Here is a 19,474-nt window from a genome sequence, read left to right as displayed (position 1 = left end):
TTTGTGGAAAACTGATTTGTCCATGACACTCTTTTCTCATATATGACCACATTATACCTCCAGATTTATTCAGTCTTTATTCTTCAAAATATTTTGTAACTTTCTTTATAAAATCTTGCCCATTTTTAATAGATATAAACCTAAGTACCTTTCATTTTATTTTATGGTAATAAATAGGATTTTTCTATTACAATTCAAAATTGGTCATATTGATTTATAAAAATGGACCGGGCGCGGCGGCTCATGCCTGTAATCCCAGCACTTTGGGAGGCTGAGGAGGGCAGATCACCTGAGGTTAGGAGTTCAAGGCCAGCCTGCCCAACATGGCGAAACCCTGTCTCTACTAAAAATACAAGAATTAGCCCAGTGTGGGGGCAGGGGTCGCCTGTAATCCCAGCTACTCGGGAGGCTGAGACAGAAGAATCGTTTGAACCCAGGAAGCAATGTTGCAGCGAACTGAGATCGCGCCATTGCACTAGAGCCTCTTGGATTTCTCATGTAGACTTTTTTTTCTCTCTCTTTTTTTTTTTTAGACGGATTCTCACTCTGTCTCCCAGGCTGGAGAGGAATGGCGCGATCTCTGCTCACTGCAACCTCCGCCTCCCTGGTTCAAACGATTTTCCTGTCTCAGTCTCCTGAGTAGCTGGGCCTATAGGCAACCGCCACCGCTCCTGGCTAATTTTTGTATTTTTAGTAAAGACAGGGTTTTATCATATTAGTCAGGCTGGTCTCAAACTCCTGACCTCAGGTGATCCACCCGCCTCGGCCTCCCAAAGTGCTGGGATTACAGGCGTGAGCCACCGTGCCCAGCCTTTTTTCTAACTCTTATAGCTATCTTTTGTCCTTCTGCTTTTTTATTGTTTTGACAAGAATCTGCAATACAATTTTAAAAAGGGGTATTGATTTCTGATATCCTTACTTTATTTTGCCCGACATCCCCAGGAAGATTTCTGAAGTTTATTTAGTAAAATGTTTGATGGAAGTTTTTGGTTTATACCTTTTATCAGGTAAACTTTTATCAGTTCAAGTTGGATCCATTTTAATAAACATTTATCAAGTGATCACTGTCTGCTGACATCTTAAAATGGGTATTTTTCATAATCACTTTCCTAAAATAATTGTTGTCATAGCTATTTGATATAATCAATCATTCTTTGCAGCATCTTAGTTGTTTTTCCTTAAATATTCTTTTGAATAGTCTTTTTGTCTTTCGTGTGCAAACGTGTTTGTGTGCATATGTTATTTTATTGGATACTGGTTCTTCTCTCTTTAAGATTGTCTTTAATTCTTCCTTTTCCTGGTTCTTGTTTTTCCATAGGCCTATTAGCTATTGATTTCCCCGCAAAAAAAAAAATATATATATATATTTTTTTGAGATATTACTCTTTCTTAGTTGATCCTTAAAAACTTCTCTGTTTAAGAGGCTTCAGTTAACATGTGAATATGGATAAATTCAAGGCCTTTATGGCTACCTCAAGCTAGAATACAGACAACTGAATAAAAATAGACACTGTGTACAGCTGCTTCTCCTCATTTGACTTGTGGCTGTAGAAAACATTACTATTCAGTTTGCTTTGTTTACACATGCTGAAGCACTCCCACTTGCAAAATTTACCTTGTTGTTAAGGAATTCCTCTACAGTTCATCTTTCCATTACTTGCTTTTTGTCATATTTGTGGCTACTCTAATAGTATTAATTTATTATTTTCTTTGACAAACAAATCTTTGTTCATAGGTGTAGTTCCGAGTATCCTAGGATCTCTTGGGGGAAATAATAAGGTATTCTGAGAGCTAAGCTGGCTCCAAATAACTACAGCCTTGGAATAAGAAAAATACTAGAGAAAATTAAAGTGGTATTTTGCTGTAGGTGACTTTTCACTGAGATGTCTGATTCCGCTCAGTAAGGCTTAAGAGTTCATCCTACAGCCGTTCTTTGAAAATCGTTTATTTCTGGCTTATTGCTGTGAACTTTTCTTGTCTTAATAGTCTATTGTCCAATTTTTGTACAAGGTAGGCTCCCATTTGTTGTTGTCTTAAAAATTCCAAATTAAAACAAACTAGTAAAGTAAGGTCTGAGGTAGACAATAATTTGAAAACCTATGCTATGTGGTAAGGTTTTATCATGCACTTCTTACTAATGACTAACAAGCATATCTAGATGTTCATTTTGCATCACAGCCTATTTTCCAGGAAACTCTGTGGCAAAGATCTACGGAACCCTTGGGTGTTTCTAGCAGTCTTTATGACTATCCTTAATCTAGAAGTGACTGCTAAAATATCAGAGAGAGAAAGAGAAAAGCCATTGAACTTTAACTGATATGGCATCATGATTAATAACTTAAACTTTAAGTTAGACGGAAGTGAATAACCTAAAGCAAGTTAACCTCTTTAAAATATAGATTTCTCAGCTGTAAACGGGGGTTAATCAAAGAAGCTATCTCAACAGGCCCACTGTGAATACAATCAACCTATGAACTGTGTTGTTTAAATAAGTCACATTGACAAGAATTGAGAAAGTTGACAGATTGTCTTTGTTAAGAAAATAGCAAAAATCTAATCTCTTCAGAGCCTCCACCCACAACAGACAATTTATAGTTAAGCATCATTTAGCAAATTGTATTTATCTGTAAGATTATGGCCTCTTCATTCAGGATGTTTACCTCAGCAAACGATGTATTTAGGTAGTATATAAAGAACTATACTGCAATATGTGTTTCAAAATATATTTCCACATGTAATTTCAGAAATGAGATATCCTGTTAGTAAAACTGATTGATAATTTTATTTTTTAAGCAAGTAAAATTTCCTTCACACTCATTTCATTTTTGCCCTTTAAAAAAATCTGTAAACTGCAAGGTCATATTTTAATAATAAAGACCAGTATAAAAATCACACAAATTTCAAACATATATATGCTATGAAATTATTTTCAGGAATATTTGTCATGGTTCTTTTCTTCTGCTATTAATGTTTACTTGACACAAATGTCAGCTTCTTTACCCTTGTCCACTGTTTCAAATTGAAGTAATTTCTAATTTAAATATACATTTGCTCTGCATCTTATTGTTAAAGCAAATTTAATTAATATTATTTAAATCATTGATGCATACATTAGGTACAGGGCTAGTGCTACCTCCTATGGATCATTCCTGAACCCCCAATACCCAGACCCTTCCCCTGTCCCTGAACAATAATTACAGTCTTAATATGACTCTTTATGTAGTTGTGAATATACACAATGAACTAAACTTTTCAAATGTCTTAATGAGTATATCAAGATACAGCATACCTCCCCACATTGACTGTCAGGCTTGGCTTATACTAAAGAAAACACATTATTTTTTAAGTTTGACAAAATTTCTCTTCAAATAATAATGCTAAGTTTTAATTTAATAGCCCAAATTATCTGAAATGCCCATAAACTGGTTCTGGACAATGTAATTCAGCATTTAGTAAGCTGAAATACCTATAGTTTTCAAAGTCTTTTCTTCTTCCTAATCAACTAACCAAAAATAGAGGCTTTATTTTCCTGGGAACCAAACACAAATACATATGTGTTATTTATAACAATGCATAATGAGGATAATGATGGTAAACAATTTACATGCAATACCAAGTATTTACTTAAGTGAATTGTTTTATTGAAATATATATACAAAAGCATTCCCAAATTTTACATACACTCCTTATTGATGTTTTACAGAGGATCCTGCATATGTAACCCATCAGATAGCCACATTTTTCACATGTTTTTACTCTGGTATGAGGAAGTATTTAATATAAAAATTGTGTTTGATATTAAATGTTTGGATGTGAATTTTGTTTTTTCATTCTGCAAAATATGCTAAAAATGAGCTGATATCAGCAATTATCCACATCCCCAAAACCAAGAGTTTTCAGTGACAGAATATATTATATTGTATAAACATATGATATATACATTCATTGTAAATATATAATATAAGCATTCATTATAAATGTTTGGGATTTTTAAGAAACTGTTTTTACTGTTAATTTTATGTTTATCCCTTTGAAAATGCCAAATTATAATAATTCTGTATGGCGTGCCTACGGTAACTGGTGAAGGGCAAATGTACATTGTTTTGATAAAACGTCCACTGTTTTCTTTTGGTTTTTATATTAAATTTCCAAATGATCTAGCACATGTCATAGGTGAATTCTTTCTTTTTCTGTACAGATCCTGTATTAAACATGTCACTTCTTAACACCGCGTCCACTATGCTTTAGTGCAGTGAGATGTTTCCATGTCATATGGTCAGAGGGAGGTAGATTAATAGGGAGTTCTAGCTGGAAATTTCTTCCTTGTTATTGTTCTCCCTCAGCAGTTGATGGCTAAGTTAATTCTCTTTAGTTTTGTCATGCTCTAAAGCACACATTGCCAAGCAATGGTAAGCTTTATGAGGAAAAAAAGCAGTGATGGTGTCCATCAAAGTCTTAAAGTTGCATTTTTAAACTTTGGCTTGACCTGATGTGCCATTCAAAACGGCTTCAAAAGATGATTTTTTTCAAGAAAGGTTCAATATGTCCCGAGGCTATCGGTTTTGAGTTAAACTGGGTGAAGTAGAAATATTTTACTCATCAGCTTTGCAGTCACAGAGTTTGCCTCAGCTAGAACAAAACTGCTGAGGCATTTAGAGAAAATTAACCCCCCATCCTGGCGGCCAGATGTGACTGGTTTCTGATGAATGCACATGAGTGGGCTGAAAAATCAAGAGACTGTGAAATTCCTGTCAGGTCCGTGCAGTGCAGAATGGGCTATTGACTGCTTTCTATATTTCCCTCCATCATTCTTCTTGAACACTGCCATTAATTTCCTCTCCTCCTCTGACTTGTGTTTTCTCCCCTCCCTCTTCCCTTTAGCTCTGTCAGCTGCAGAGAAGGATGCACACACTGTGGCAGGAGCACTTCAAACTGGTGGTCCTCTTCAGCCAGATGAGGCTGGCCAACTTCCAGACAGACTCTCAGGAGAGTATTCAGAAAATATTAGCTGTGCAGGTAGGTGATTGCAGGGAAGTAGGAAAGATCATTCTGATCTAGATTGAAAAGCAAATGATGGGTAGTGTGATGAAGCATTAAAACCATATCCCATCAGAGTTTTATAAATTTTTAACCTCTTTAATAAACTGGAATTGCATGAAGGATGAATTCAGTAAGTTAGCACATATACCATGCATACTTTGGGAGAAAAGGGAGATTGGACTTATTTCTCACAAACCTCAGAACTGATTTTTATAAATACATTTAGTATAAATATTTTTTTTTCAAATCTTCAGGCTTTGCAGATGTCATCCAGCTGTTTAAAAGATGTTGACACAAGATACCTTGTGCTGATTTTGTGCAAAATCCACTTCAGTGAAAATAACCCTCTTATGTTTACTTAGTTTAACTGTTGTCTTTCCTTTTCTATTTTGCAAGAGGCTCATCCTAAGCAGATTTGGAAATGACTTTATTTGAAAGATAAGCAACTTGAGACTAGAAAGTAGCTGTGGTTCTAGATGCATGTGAGATTTTACTCCTTGTTTCAATAAAAACATTTAGCAGATACATTGTTTCATTTTAAGAATGATATATTTTAGAAACCCACATTAAATATGTGAAGACAATTCTTAAATATTACTTAAACTTTTAAAAAATTAATGTTTTACCATATCACATATTACTACCTGCATAAAACATGACCTCCCAAAGAAAAACACATACTACCTTGTTCTATTAAGTAACAAAAACTAGAATGCCTGTTCTATGAAAAACAAAAACATAAAATCACACTTTTCAGTAATATGAAATGAATGCTGAACCCTAAACCAAATCTTTTTCTAAACATTTTATTATACATGCACTTCATATTACTTTTAATTCAAGTAAAGGAAGATTTTGCAAAGCACTTGAAAAGCTATGAAGCGATTTCAAATTTCATTTTTGCTGTTGTCTATTTTTTGATATTTTCTTCTGAGGATTGTGTGTGTGTGTGCGCTTTATATATGGGTTGTTTTGACAGTGGGTTATAAGAAAAAATTTAAAATAATAGAAGAAAAAGGAAGATTTTGAAAGGCAGTGCTTAAAACATGTAGATTTAGTAGAAATTTATGTACAAACTTGAGTACAAACTACAATTGCATTATTTTAGAAGTCAGGAGCATCTTGTTTTCCTTAAGTCTGTTAAAATGTAACACATTATATTGTGGCTGGAACCTGTGAATCTCTTTTAAATATTTAAAAGTAATCTGCATGTTCTAATTAGTATCTTAGAAAAATCTATATTTTTGTCCAAATGTTCTTAAAAATCTACAAATGATAAATTCTCACTGTGAATTATTATGTCTTTTCAAATATTAAAAATGTCATTAGAAATTATTTGAATATCAGTAAAGTGATTCTCTAATTCATACCTTTCAATAATCCTTGTTTTAATTTTTATGAGAATCTCACCAACATATTGTTTACCAAACTTGATTTTAAATTGCTTATTTGTATGGCTGTTACATAACAGTGGAAATGAAGGGATGGGATAGGATAGGTAGGGAAACTCAACTACTCAACACCTAAAGACACAGCAGCAAGGTTGGATTGTATTTGGGGAACGTGAGCAGCATAAATTAGTGCCTCATTTTCTTATCTATTGGAGATGGCTTCCATTTAGAATATTTCAATTTTGGCTTTTAATAAAAATGTGAAAATACAATTTTCAAAATCTTACTACAAAACAGTGGAAATATGCAATCCTCTGGGGAAAAAAATAAAGTCTACAACCTTCAGCATGGTACACAACAATCTTCATGACCCAGCTTGTGCTAATAATCCCAGCTTCATCTTCTCTCTGCTTCAGTTCTTTAATATGTTTCAGCCACTCCAAAATTCTTGCTAATTAAGAAACTTGCTGTGAAACTCATTCTTCTTCTTTTGTGTTTATACTCTTCCCTGTTTCTGCAATACTCATTTTTATCATGCCTGTTTAAAAACACCTGATCAAGCTACCATTGACTTTCTTCACAGAATTAGAAAAAAACTACTTTAAATTTCATATGGCACCAAAACATAGCCCGTAGAGACAAGATAATCCTAAGCAAAAAGAACAAAACTGGAGGCATCATGCTACTTGACTTCAAACTATACTACAAGGCTACAATAACCAAAGCAGCATGGTACTGGTACCAAAACAGATACATAGACCAGTGGAACAGAACAGAGACCTCAGAAATAACACCACACATCTACAACCATCTGATCTTTGACAAACCTCAGAAAAACAAGCAATGGGGAAAGGATTCCCTATTTAATAAATGGTGCTGGGAAAACTGGCTAGCCATATGCAGAAAACTGAAACTGGACCCCTTCCTTACACCTTATACAAAAATTAGCTCAAGATGGATTGAAAATTTAAATGTAAAACCCAAAGCCGTAAAACCCCTTAGAGAAAACCTAGGCAATACCATCCATGACATAGGATGGGCAAATTCTTCATTACTAAAACACCAAAACCAATTTCAAGAAAAGCCAAAATTGGCAAACGGGATCTAATTAAACTAAAGAGCTTCTGCACAGCAAAAGAAACTAGCATCAGAGTGAAGAGGCAACCTATAAAATGGGAAAAAAAGTTTGTGATCTACCCATCAGACAAAGGTCTAATATCCAGAATCCACAAGGAACTTAAACAAATTAACAAGAAAAAAACAACCTGATGAAAATGTCGGCAAAGGATATGAACAGACACTTCTCAAATGATGACATTTATGCGGTCAACAAACGTATTTAAAAAGTTCATCATCACTGATCATTAGAGAAATGCAAATCCAAACCACAATGAGATACCATCTCAAGCCAGTCAGAATGACGATTATTAAAAAGTCAGGAAACAATAGATACTGGTGAGGTTGTGGAGAAATAGGAATGCTTTTACATTTTTGATGGGAATGTAAATTAGCTCAGCCATTGTGGATGACAGTGTGGCAATTCCTCAAGGATCTAGAACTGGAAATACCATTTGACCCAGCAATCCCATTACTGGGTATATACCCAAAGGATTATAAATCATTCTACTATAAAGACATATGCACATGTATGTTTCTTGCAGCACTATTTACAATAGCAAAGACTTGGAACCAGCCCAAATGGCCATCAGTGACAGACTGGATAAAGAAAATGTGGCACATATACACCATGGAATACTATGCAGCCATGAAAAAGAATGAGATCATGTCCTTTGCAGGGACATGGATGAAGCTGGAAGCCATCATTCTCAGCAAACTAATACAGGAACAGAAAACCAAACACCGTGTGTTATCACTCATAAGTGGGAGTTGAACAATGAGAACACATGGACACAGGGAGGGGAACAACACAAACCAGGGCCTGTAGTGGGGTGGGGGGTAAGGGGAGGGAGAGCATTAGGACAAATACCTAATGCACACAGGGCTTAAAACCTAGATGATGGGTTGACAGGTGGAGCAAACCACCATGGCACATATATACCTATGTAACAAACCTGAACATTTTGCACATGTATCCCAGAACTTAAAGTAAAATAAAAATAAATACATAAATAATAAAATATAAATAAATAAAACCACCTGACCCAATTCAATCACTTCCTCTACAAAATGATTCTGAGTCCTTCCCCAACCTTTCTGTGCAAGATGAATTAAATTCTACCTTACTTGTACCCTGTATATATCCACAAACCACAATTGTATTTTCAGCAGCTAACCACTCCTACATGTAGCTTGTCCTCCTTTCTGGAAGATTCTAAGCTCCTTCAGGCCTTTATACCATCAGCAAAATCCTTTCAATTCTCCCTGGGTTGTATTTTAGGGTGTATTGTAGCAAGGCCACTAGGGGGCTTGATAATACCCTATGTCTATCTTGTTTTCACTTATATCCAATTGTTTTAAAGGAAAACATGCTAGAGTGACTTAATGTATTTGTGGAGTGAATCTGCAGGTATCAATGTATACAACATGATCCAACATGACTAAAAATTGCATAACAGACCAGATGCTATTGGTTTTCATTTTCCTGTGGCTTAGTATCTCGATTCCTTTAAGTGCCAATGTCGGGGGGTCTAAATAATGTTTCATATTCTGAAGGTAGTATTAAAATGATGCCATAAGATTTTAGTGAACTATTCAATGCGAAAATCATTTGATGAAGGTTTTGAAAAGTAAATTGTATATAACCAATATTGAGGAAAAGCAATTCAAAAATCAGTTAAACAGAAAAAAAGAAATTTTGTTTTATCCTTGGCCTTGGAACAATTCCTTACAGGGCCACACAAAGGCGTGACTGGCAGATCTACAGTTGGCAGAAAACCAGGTGGGCCAGATAAGCTTTTGAATTACATGATCAAGCAGAAACCAATAAGATGAGTTATAACTGGAACAAAGAATTGGTGTATCTGACTTTGAAGCCCTTTATATGAAAAAGATTTAGGGATTTCAGTTGACCACAATTTTAATATGAGCGAAAGTGAGCTACTATAAACTTGGAACCAAAGGCCTGTCCCAGCCCTAGTAATCACAGACAACTTCTTGACTCTGACAGTGTATGGCATATTTTATATGAGGTCCTAACTTCATGTCAGAGCTCTTACGAAGTACTATTATCATTTCCTTTCTCCTCCCATTATTTTTTATTTTTACTTAATCTTGTGGTATTTATTACCTTTTTGGCATGTTATTTGGAAAAAAGACTGAGCATTAGCAAATCATTTAAATGAGAGAGTGAAGAAGCTACAGCATATGAATGTGGTCTTAGACTGAGTAAGCAGAGGCATTTTTATCTGGAAGGAGGTAAGTCCCATAAGATAAATTGCACTTTTTCTTACATTGAGTGTATCTGTGGTATTTTATACAAGTTTGGGAAGCATAACTTAAGGGTCATATTGACACACTAGAGAGCAGCAATATAAGAAAGATTAAAGAGTGGGAGAAATATAAAAAAAGTTGGAATGTTTAAACACGAAAGACAAAGGCTTTGGAAGGACAAATATCTGAAGGACTGCAAGTAAGGGTTGGTATATATAGTTTATTGAGCTCTAGAAGCCAACACTGGGAACAAATCATGGGAGAGGTTGGAAAGTGGGTTTGGGTCAACAGGAATAAATTTTATAACAAGTATTTCTGTCCAAGCGTGCACTTCTGGTGTTCGGATGTTAGATTAAACAGGCCAGGTGCATTAGGGAAGATGTTACTGCAGTGATTGAGGGGAAGCAATTGGACTGGGGGTCAGTCCAGAGGGCACCTCCTCAGGGATGTGCTCCCCCTAGTAGGTTCCTATGACCTCTTTGTGCAAATATCTGTGTGTGTGTCTGTGCCTTCTCACCCACTAGTATGTGAGTCTTCTCAACTCAGAAAGCATGTCTTATTTCTTCATCTTCATCTCCCTGGCACCAGCTGCAGTTCTTGGAACATAAGTATAAAAATTTTGTTGAGATAGTGAACTGGTTTAGTAAGATTAAATGTGATAACTCCAAAAGTTCTTTCTACCTCTAGGTGCCTACAGTTCTGTTAATTAATAAACAAAAGCATTCACTGGGTGCTTTGCCAGGAATTCTGATAGCATAGGTTTAATCATTTAACACACACACACATACACAAACAACTAGATATAGGGATAGTTTCCTATTTCTGGAAAAGAATTGTGTAAATGAAGGAAAGTCAGGAAAAAAACCACAACAGAAATTTAAAATCACTTAGCAGTGTAATGTAAAAGGAAATCTCTGATTCTGTGGGATCTTTTGAAACACAGAAGAATTTATAGAAAACATGCATTTTGGACTTTTAATATATATACATTTAGAGATACTATGCTCAAGGAATAACATTAAACTCCTAAATATTACTGGTTCACTCTATATGGTAATAGAAAAAGTATTTAATTATAGTTGCCTATAATTTAAGAATATATACGATAAATCTAAAATTGGATTTTTCTAATGTAAATTAGTACAGCCATTATGGGAAACAGTATGGAGATTCCTCAAAAAATAAAACTATAACTACCACATGATCTGGCCATCCCACTACTGGGTATATAGCCAAAGGAAATGAAACCACTGTGTCAAAGACATATCTGCATTCCCATTCCCATGTTCATTGCAGCACTATTCACAATAGCCAACACTTGAAATCAACCCAAATGCCCATCAACAAATGAATGAATAAAGAGAATGTAGTATATCTACACAGTGGAATACCATTCAGCCATAAAAAAAAAGGAATGAAATCATGTCATTTGAGACAACATAAGTGAACCTGGAGGATATCATGTTAGGTAAAATAAGTCAGACACAGAAAGTGAAATAACCACATAATCTCATTCACATGTGGAATCTTAAAATATTTGTCTCATAGAAGTAGAGAGTAGAACAGTAATTATCGGAGAATGGGGAGAGGCTAGAGAAGAGGAGGATGGGGAGAGATTTGTCAACAGGTACAACGTTACAATTAGACAGGAGAAATAAGTTCTAATATATTGCACGATAGGGTAACTACAGTTAACAATAATGTACATTTCAAAATAGCTAAAAGAGGGGTTTTTGAGTGCTGTCACAAAGAAATGATAAATGCATCAGGAGATGAATATGCTATCTATCCTGATTATATAGTGTATGCAGGTATTGAAATGTCAAATTGTACCCCATAAATAGGTACCATTATAATGGATCAATCAAAAAATTAAAAAAAAAACAAAAGTATATATGAAAATTACAAACACAATTAAATTAGACCAATATAAAAAGAACATTCTATATGATTCCATTCAAATAAAATTTAAAAACAAAACAAAAAATTTGCCAGTTTCAAAATACTAGAGAAAAAAAGTACCATAAAAAAATTAGATAATTCAAAATGCAAGGAGTACAGGAAGAGCAACAAAATGTATAAAGTAAGGCTAAATGCATTAATGATACTAATAACTGTAAATGGTTTTATTGCACAGTTTAAAGTTACAGATTTGTAGATTGGTCATAAAAGCAAAATTCATGTTATTTAGAAGAAATGCACTTCAAGCAAATAGAAACTGAATGAAGATCCTGGAAAAAAAAAAGAATAAAGAATTTCAATTTTAAAATGAGAGAGAGAAAATTCAAGGAAATAAAGAATTAGAAAACTCAAATTTGGATCTTTTATGTTAATAAAAGATATAGTCTAAGACATCAATCCTGAACGTAATGCACATGACAACATAAATTTATAATATATAAAGTAAGATCTAGTTAAAATTCAAAGAAAACTAGACAAATCCACAATCACAATGGGAAATATTGGCACATCTTGAACTTTTTGGAAATAAAAAAAAAAAAGAGCATCACATATCAAAACCTGTGAGTTGTGATTCAATTGCAAAGAGATTCAACTTTAGAAAATATGTTAATGTAATTTAATATAAACACAGATTAAGGGAGAAAGGCAGCATAGTTTTAATCAATGCTGAGAAGCATTTGCTAACAATAACAATATACTTATTCTAATAAAAGTTACAAAATAGTTTACAAATTTAACTTCATAAAATGTACTTGATAATTTGATAAAGAAGGTAGAGATACCACTCAGAAAATGGACAAAACTGAGAATCAACAAAAAATAACTTTAGAATTAATAAGACAGTTATTTAAAATGGCAATCTAAAGTATAGTTTCTAACCATAATTAACAAAAATTTAGCTCAATCTTTTTGGAGAAAGCTACTAAACAATGCCAGAAAGACATAACCCAAATAAAAGTAAACATATATCATTTGCATGGATGAGAAGATTACATATATATACCTAGATATCAAATTTTAAATCCAAAATTTTTAAAAATCCATAAATAAAAATCCATTCAATACAATCATACTCAAAATCCGAACAAAATTTGTGTGTGAAGCTCAAGAAGGTGATTCTAAATGTATTTGGAGGATTAAAATCCACAAGGATAGTTCTAACACTTTTTAAAAGGAAAAATTGTTGTTGGGTTGGGGTGAGGGAACTTATGCCACTGAGTAGCAAAATATATCAAAAAGTTATATTAATTAAATTAACACAGCACAACATTAATGCAAGAATGGATAGAAAGATCTGTAAAACAGAATAGTTGATGAACATTTTTTAAAGGGTCATATAATAAATATTTTTAGTTTTCCAGGCCATACAGTCTCTGTTGCAACCACTCAACTCTGCCTTGTAACAGGAGAGCAGCCATAGACAGTAGTATATAAATGGATGCAGCTGTGTTCCAATAAAAATTCTTTTACAAAACAGACAGCAGGCATGAGGCTGCTCACTGGAACAAAGAATCCAAGAAAAGCCCCACAAATACTTAGACTTTAGAATATAGTGAGAGTAGGATTTCAAATTGTATATGATGAGATGGACTATTCACTTGCCAGCTATGTGAGATAAAAGTAAATATCCAAAATATACAGAATAGATTATTTTGTATATCTATTTTGTATATTTATATACATTATAGAGTAAACATTTTTAAAATCTATTGTTTAAAATATAAAATGTTGTATAGTGTTAAGGTACACTGAGGGGAATAAATTTGACTACATAAAAATAAATACATTTTCATGGAAAAAGATATAATTAAAAATTGATTCTATTATATATCTTATATATTTTTATATATAAAATAAGCATTTATTTAAATCAATAAGAAATAATATAACCCAATAGGAAAATATTTCAAGTTTCATATATGAATAAATGATATATGAAAAAACGCCAAATATCAGAAGTACAAAAAAATTAATAATATAAAATAATTTGTTTTCAGTCATCATGCTGGCATGTTTTTCAAATATATTAATTAGTGGTGATTATAGTGTAAAGAAAAGTAAACTTTCATATTCTGTTGAGGACTATGTTGTCCTCAAATTTTAAAATCCTATATTCCTTAATAGAACAATGTCATATTTTATACTAAAGATACACTCCCACTTGTGTACCAAGAAGCGTGTTCTAAGGTTGTTCATAATATAGCACTAGTGATAGTGAAAAATTGAAGGCAATGTAAATACCCATTGAAGACAATATAAATATCCATCAATATATGAAGACATAAATAAACACACATATATCTAAAATATGTCAGGCTAAACAGGACTTTAAAAGAATCAGTAGGAACTTTGGGAAGCCAAGAAATTATGTCAAAGAAATAGTAAAAAGAAGAAAAACATACAGAATAACATCTTAACCAAATGACCTTAATTAGGTAAAAATAAATGCATAGCATTCTTTATTTCAGTAGTCTATATTTCAGTTGTGTGTTTATATTTTACCTGTAACTATCCATATTTAAATCTGCAGAAATAGGTCTAGAAGGATGCACACTTACTGACACAGAATTTTTGGAAACGAAGTAGGATTTGTGATCTGTGTGGCTGAAGGGATTGGTGAGAAAGAAATTTTGCTCATTTTTGCTCATGTATTGATATATTTTTATTTTGTTTTACAATTCATTTGTTAGGTAAATAATTACTGTAAGCCTATGTGCCAGTCACTGTTTGAGGTGCCGGGTATACAGTAGCAAGCAAAACAGACAAAAATCATTAACTTAATGGAACTTACCTTCCAGTTGTGGAAAAAAGACAGTAAACAAACAAGTTAAAGATACAGTCCCGCTCTGTTCTAATGAGAAAAACAAAATAGAGAGGGGGGCATATGAAAGGACAGGAAAGATGCTGAAATACATTCTAGAAATGTTTTTTGCATTAATGCTTGTGTAAATAAACAGTTCAAAGGGCAAACTTTTTAAAAAAATCTCTCTTTCTGTGGGATATTTTCTGAACTGAAAATATACACTTAACCGCTCTGAATGCTAGAGTCTGAGTTTTGGAGTAGATGGGTTGACAAGTTGGTTGCTGACTTGGTTTGTATCATCTGGGACGTGAAGCAGGTATAAACAGCACCTATCCAAGGGTCACTGTGAGAATTAGATGAGATGATGTATATGCAATGTGCCCTGTACACAGTAATATGCCCTGACTACCTTAGCTCACTTTCTTCTCTTTTTTCTCCTGGTACTGTGTTAAGACGACTCTGAAAATTCAACATTTTGCCAAAATTAATTAATCGTGGAAACATTCATACTTCCCAGTCATTTTCCCTTCAGGAACTGGTGACTCCATGGATGTCATTGCAAACTTGACAATTCAAGAAACTACATATAGGCACACAACACCTCTAGTCATATAATGTAATAAAGTAAATGCTTGGACAACTTCAATTTAATGATTCCTGCCTCAGCCTTTAACATATGCATAAACACATAAACAAAAAAAAGAAAACAAATGCTTAGTTAGAACATCCAAATTAATGAGCCACATTTAACCAAATATCTTCCTTTAGATGTAAATCAGCATTCCACCCTCATCTAAAGCTGACTATAGCTAATGAATAAGTGCCTTTTGCCAAAAGTTAGAGTCAGAAAATTCTAAGCTGAGTTTATAAGCTAATTTGTTCTACACCCCTACCTTTAGGAATGATTATCTTATTATTCTCCTGTGGTCAAATGCCTCTACAATTCCATTTTGATTGATATGGGTAAAATGTAAATTACCATAACATTCTGAAACACTGAATTTATTCTGTACTTATTGATTACCAATATAATGTATACAATACACATCATGTTTTTAACCTTAAGGAGTTTGCTGCTAAGTTGAAAAAGATCAATTAATTTCAAGGCATATTTTAGGGATTCCCACAATATGAAAGGCATTTTGCTAGACATTTGTGGTCCAAAGGTATAAGACATAGTCTCTGTCTTTAAAGAGCTTGAATCTCATAGAGGAGGTAGACACAATATATTGTGTAAATACAAATGAGGGCAGTAAGAAGAGCACTTAGCTCAACCTGAGAATGGAAGGCCAGTTCTCTGAAGGAGAGAACTCATAAACTACATCTTGCAAGGTGAGGGTACATCAACAAAAGGTAGTCGGGGGGTTATATAAACAGGGAGCAAAGATATATGAGAGCAAAAACAGTATTGTGTACAGGGAAAATGACTAACAATTTTATATTAGTAGAGCATAAAAATGCAACACGGGGAGCATCAGAGATGAAATGAAGAGGGAGATATAAAAATATTCAGGAATAATAATTACATGATTAAATATTACCAGGTACAGACAGTAAACTTTACAATTGGCCAGGAAATAGGAAGAATTACTTCAGCCTGAATTCAGGGAAATGCCTTTGTAAGAGTGGGATTTAAAACAGGAATGAGCAACTGAATATAAAGGGAAGAATGGAAACACTGTGAGGTGGGGAAAGGGAAGCAGCTCAAAGCAAAGAAGTATGAGGGACTTAGGAAACAGATTCCTGGGATATGGAATAGACATTCTTCTTTTGTTTCTTTTTATTTAATGCAGCATTTATCTAGCCATTACTATGTGTCAAACTTCGTCCTCCACGCTCATCCTCAGGACACAAACCTAGGCAATTTGGCTGTGAGGTACCTATTCTTAACCACTATACCATGGCAATTCCCTGTGTGTTTTTTACTGAGATTAGGTTATGTTGGAGGAAGACAGTGTGAAACAAGAGTTAGAGTAAGGTCTTTAACAAGTCCAGAAATATCAGGCTAATTTAGGGTTGATATTTCAGAAATGTACTAAATATTTAGTAAATCATTCTTGACCACTCAGTTACCAAACCGAGTGCTAAAATATCAGCATGCACTTCTTAGGTATTTTTTGTATAGTATTAATGTAACTTGATTTATTATCTGCCGATGGTGAGTGCACTGAAACCATAAAAAGTATAGAAATAATGTGGCCATTTTTGTGAAAAACAAATTATAGATCCAATTAATTCAAAGAACCCCCCAAAAGAGATACACATAAAAAAATACCAAGGTAAATCATAGTAAACTCCTGAAAACCAAAAATAAAGAGGTAATCTTAAAAACAGCCAGAGGAAAAGAAACAAAAAATTACCTCTAACATCTTATCAGAAAAAATGGAGAATAGAAGACATAAAAGAATATCTCAAACTGCTGAAGGAATAAAATACAAAAACAATCAGCCCAGAATTCTCTACCCAGAAAAAATATCTTTCAAAATTAAAGGCAAAACAAAGATATTTTAGATACATGAAAGTGGAGAGAATTGTTGACCAGTAGATCTGAATTACAGTAAATGCTAAAAGAAGTATTTCAGCTTGAAGGAAATGACCAGAAGAAAACCTGTATCTACAGAAAGGAAGGAAGAAGAATAGCTATGAGAAATATACTGGCAAATGTAAAAGACTCTCTTTTTATTGTCTTCATTTATTAAAAAGACAACTGAATTTAGCTACAAAAATTACAACATTGTAGTATAAGATTTACAGTATATATAAATGCAAAATAAATTCGAGTAATAGCATAAAAGATAGGAGAATAAATAGAATTTTGTGGTGCAAGTCTTAAATATAAAATGATTATGATATTGACTCATGGAGACTAAGTGAGAGATGTATATTGTTACTCTCTTTTAAAAATGAAAAGTGATATCACAAAAAAGCCAATGATCAGATTAACATGGAATTCTAAAAATTGTTTGATTAACCCTAAAAAAAAGACAGTAAAGGAAAAACAGAAATAAAAAATAAATAGAAAACAATGAGAAAAAATAACAATAGATCTAAATCCAAGCACATCAAAAATTATATCAAAGTGATTAAAATCTCCCACTAAAAAGCATATATTACATTAGACCAAGGGTCCTCAACCCCCAGGCTGCAGACAGGTACAAGTCCATGGCCTATTAGGAACTGGGCTGCACAGTAGAAGGTGAGCGGCCAGGAGCAAGCATTACACACAGCTCCGCCTCCTGTCAGATCAATGGCAGCATTAGATTATCATAGGAGCACGAATCCTATTACACATGCAAGGGATCTAGGCTGCCTGCTCCTTATGAGAATCGAATGCCTGATGATATGAAGTGGAACAGTTTCATCCCAAAACTATTCCCTGCTCTGTCTGTGGAAAAATTGTCTTCCACGAAACTGGCCCCTTGTGTCAAAAAGGTTGGGAACTACTGCATTAGATAACATACAAGACTCAATTTAAATTGTCTGTAAGTGACACACTTTACAAAAGAAAAGACTGGTAACTTGAAAGTTTTAAAGATGGAAGAGTATACCATGCAACACCAAGCTCAATATGGTTGGTGAGTCTATATTAATATCAGATAAATTTCTCAACTAGAAATATCATCAGGAATAGAGAGAGACATTTCATAAAAAGAATTAATGAATTCATCAAGCACATATAAAAAACCCTAAATATGTATGTATCTAATAAAAGTTGAAAATATATAAAGCAAATATTGAGAAAACTTAAAGTAGAAATAAAATAATGTATAATTATAGTTTGAGATTTCAATACTCGTCTCTCAGGACTTAATAGAACATAAAGACAGAAAACCAGTAAGAATATGGAAGAGTTGAACAACACTATCAACCAACTTGCCCTAATTGACATTTAAGAAACAGTCCATCCCAAATAGCTCCATATGATTGTTTTAAAGTGTATACATAACATATAAAATTTCCAAATATAGACCATATCCTGGGTCATGAAGCAAGTATTAATAAAAGTAAAATGATTGAAATAGTAAAGAATAAGTTTTCTAACAACATGGAATTATTATAAATGAATAATAAAAAGATATCTGAAAAATCCCTTAAATATTTGAAAATTAAATTGCACACTTGTAAATATATTATGGGTCAAAAAATTAATTATAAGAAAAATTGAGAAATATCTTGAACATTATTAGAAAGTTCGTGCAGGATTAATCCCAAGTGGTGAAATTGACAATCCAAGGGGCATCAGGCTGAATCGATTTTTGGGGTAGAATTAGAAGGCCTGTATGGGTGAAGCATAGTGCTGGGGTAGAGAGGAGTACAAAATGAGGTCAGAGATGTGATCAAGACCAGATTTCTGTGGGTCCAATTTAGGGATTATCTTTATTGCTTAATTAGCACCTAATTTAGCATTTAGCATATAGAACCTAGACTAGCACCTAGACGTATCCTGACAAGAAAGTTGAATAAATGAATAAATGAAGTTTTTCTTGACTGTTGATGTAACCAAATCTACTCTATTTTTTTCAAATATTGACTGTTGTCAAAATCTCCCTTTGAGTGTGTTTAAGAGCTCCTTCTTCCCCATCTAGTCTCTAATTTCCTGTTTCACCTCAAAGTTGTTTCCACTCACTCTGTTTCTAACCATTTATTCTCTAATTCTTTGCTTTTTATTCATTGGTTATGATACCTGTTTTCTGATTCTCTCACCTCTCAAAATATCTGGAAGATTTTGACAATATCCATGAGTGCTTGTGGATAAAAAGTGTAGCCTTGGATCACCTATTTTCCTTCCCTTTAAAGATAAACAAAAGATAAACACAATTCATATATTGATATCTAAGATAAAAGTGCATTTATTTCACAATGTGTCAATATGATGTAGCTTTAGGAG

At 33.5% G+C, this 19,474-nt stretch overlaps 1 protein-coding gene across 3 annotated transcripts in view; it reads left to right on the top strand.

Annotated features, from left to right (window-relative positions):
- Positions 1 to 19,474, top strand: part of CCDC178 (coiled-coil domain containing 178) — a 503,460-nt gene that overhangs the window by 461,207 nt on the left and 22,779 nt on the right. For all 3 annotated transcript variants that reach the window (XM_034943399.2, XM_057300489.1, XM_055102765.1), the window contains one exon: positions 4,882 to 5,016. In XM_034943399.2, coding sequence (XP_034799290.1) covers positions 4,882 to 5,016 — 135 coding nt within the window. The remainder of the gene's footprint in view (positions 1 to 4,881; positions 5,017 to 19,474) is intronic.

This window comes from Pan paniscus, chromosome 17 (assembly GCF_029289425.2).
Source record: "Pan paniscus chromosome 17, NHGRI_mPanPan1-v2.0_pri, whole genome shotgun sequence".
Taxonomy (NCBI): Eukaryota; Metazoa; Chordata; class Mammalia; order Primates; family Hominidae; genus Pan; species Pan paniscus.
This window is presented reverse-complemented; position numbering and strand designations above follow the sequence as displayed.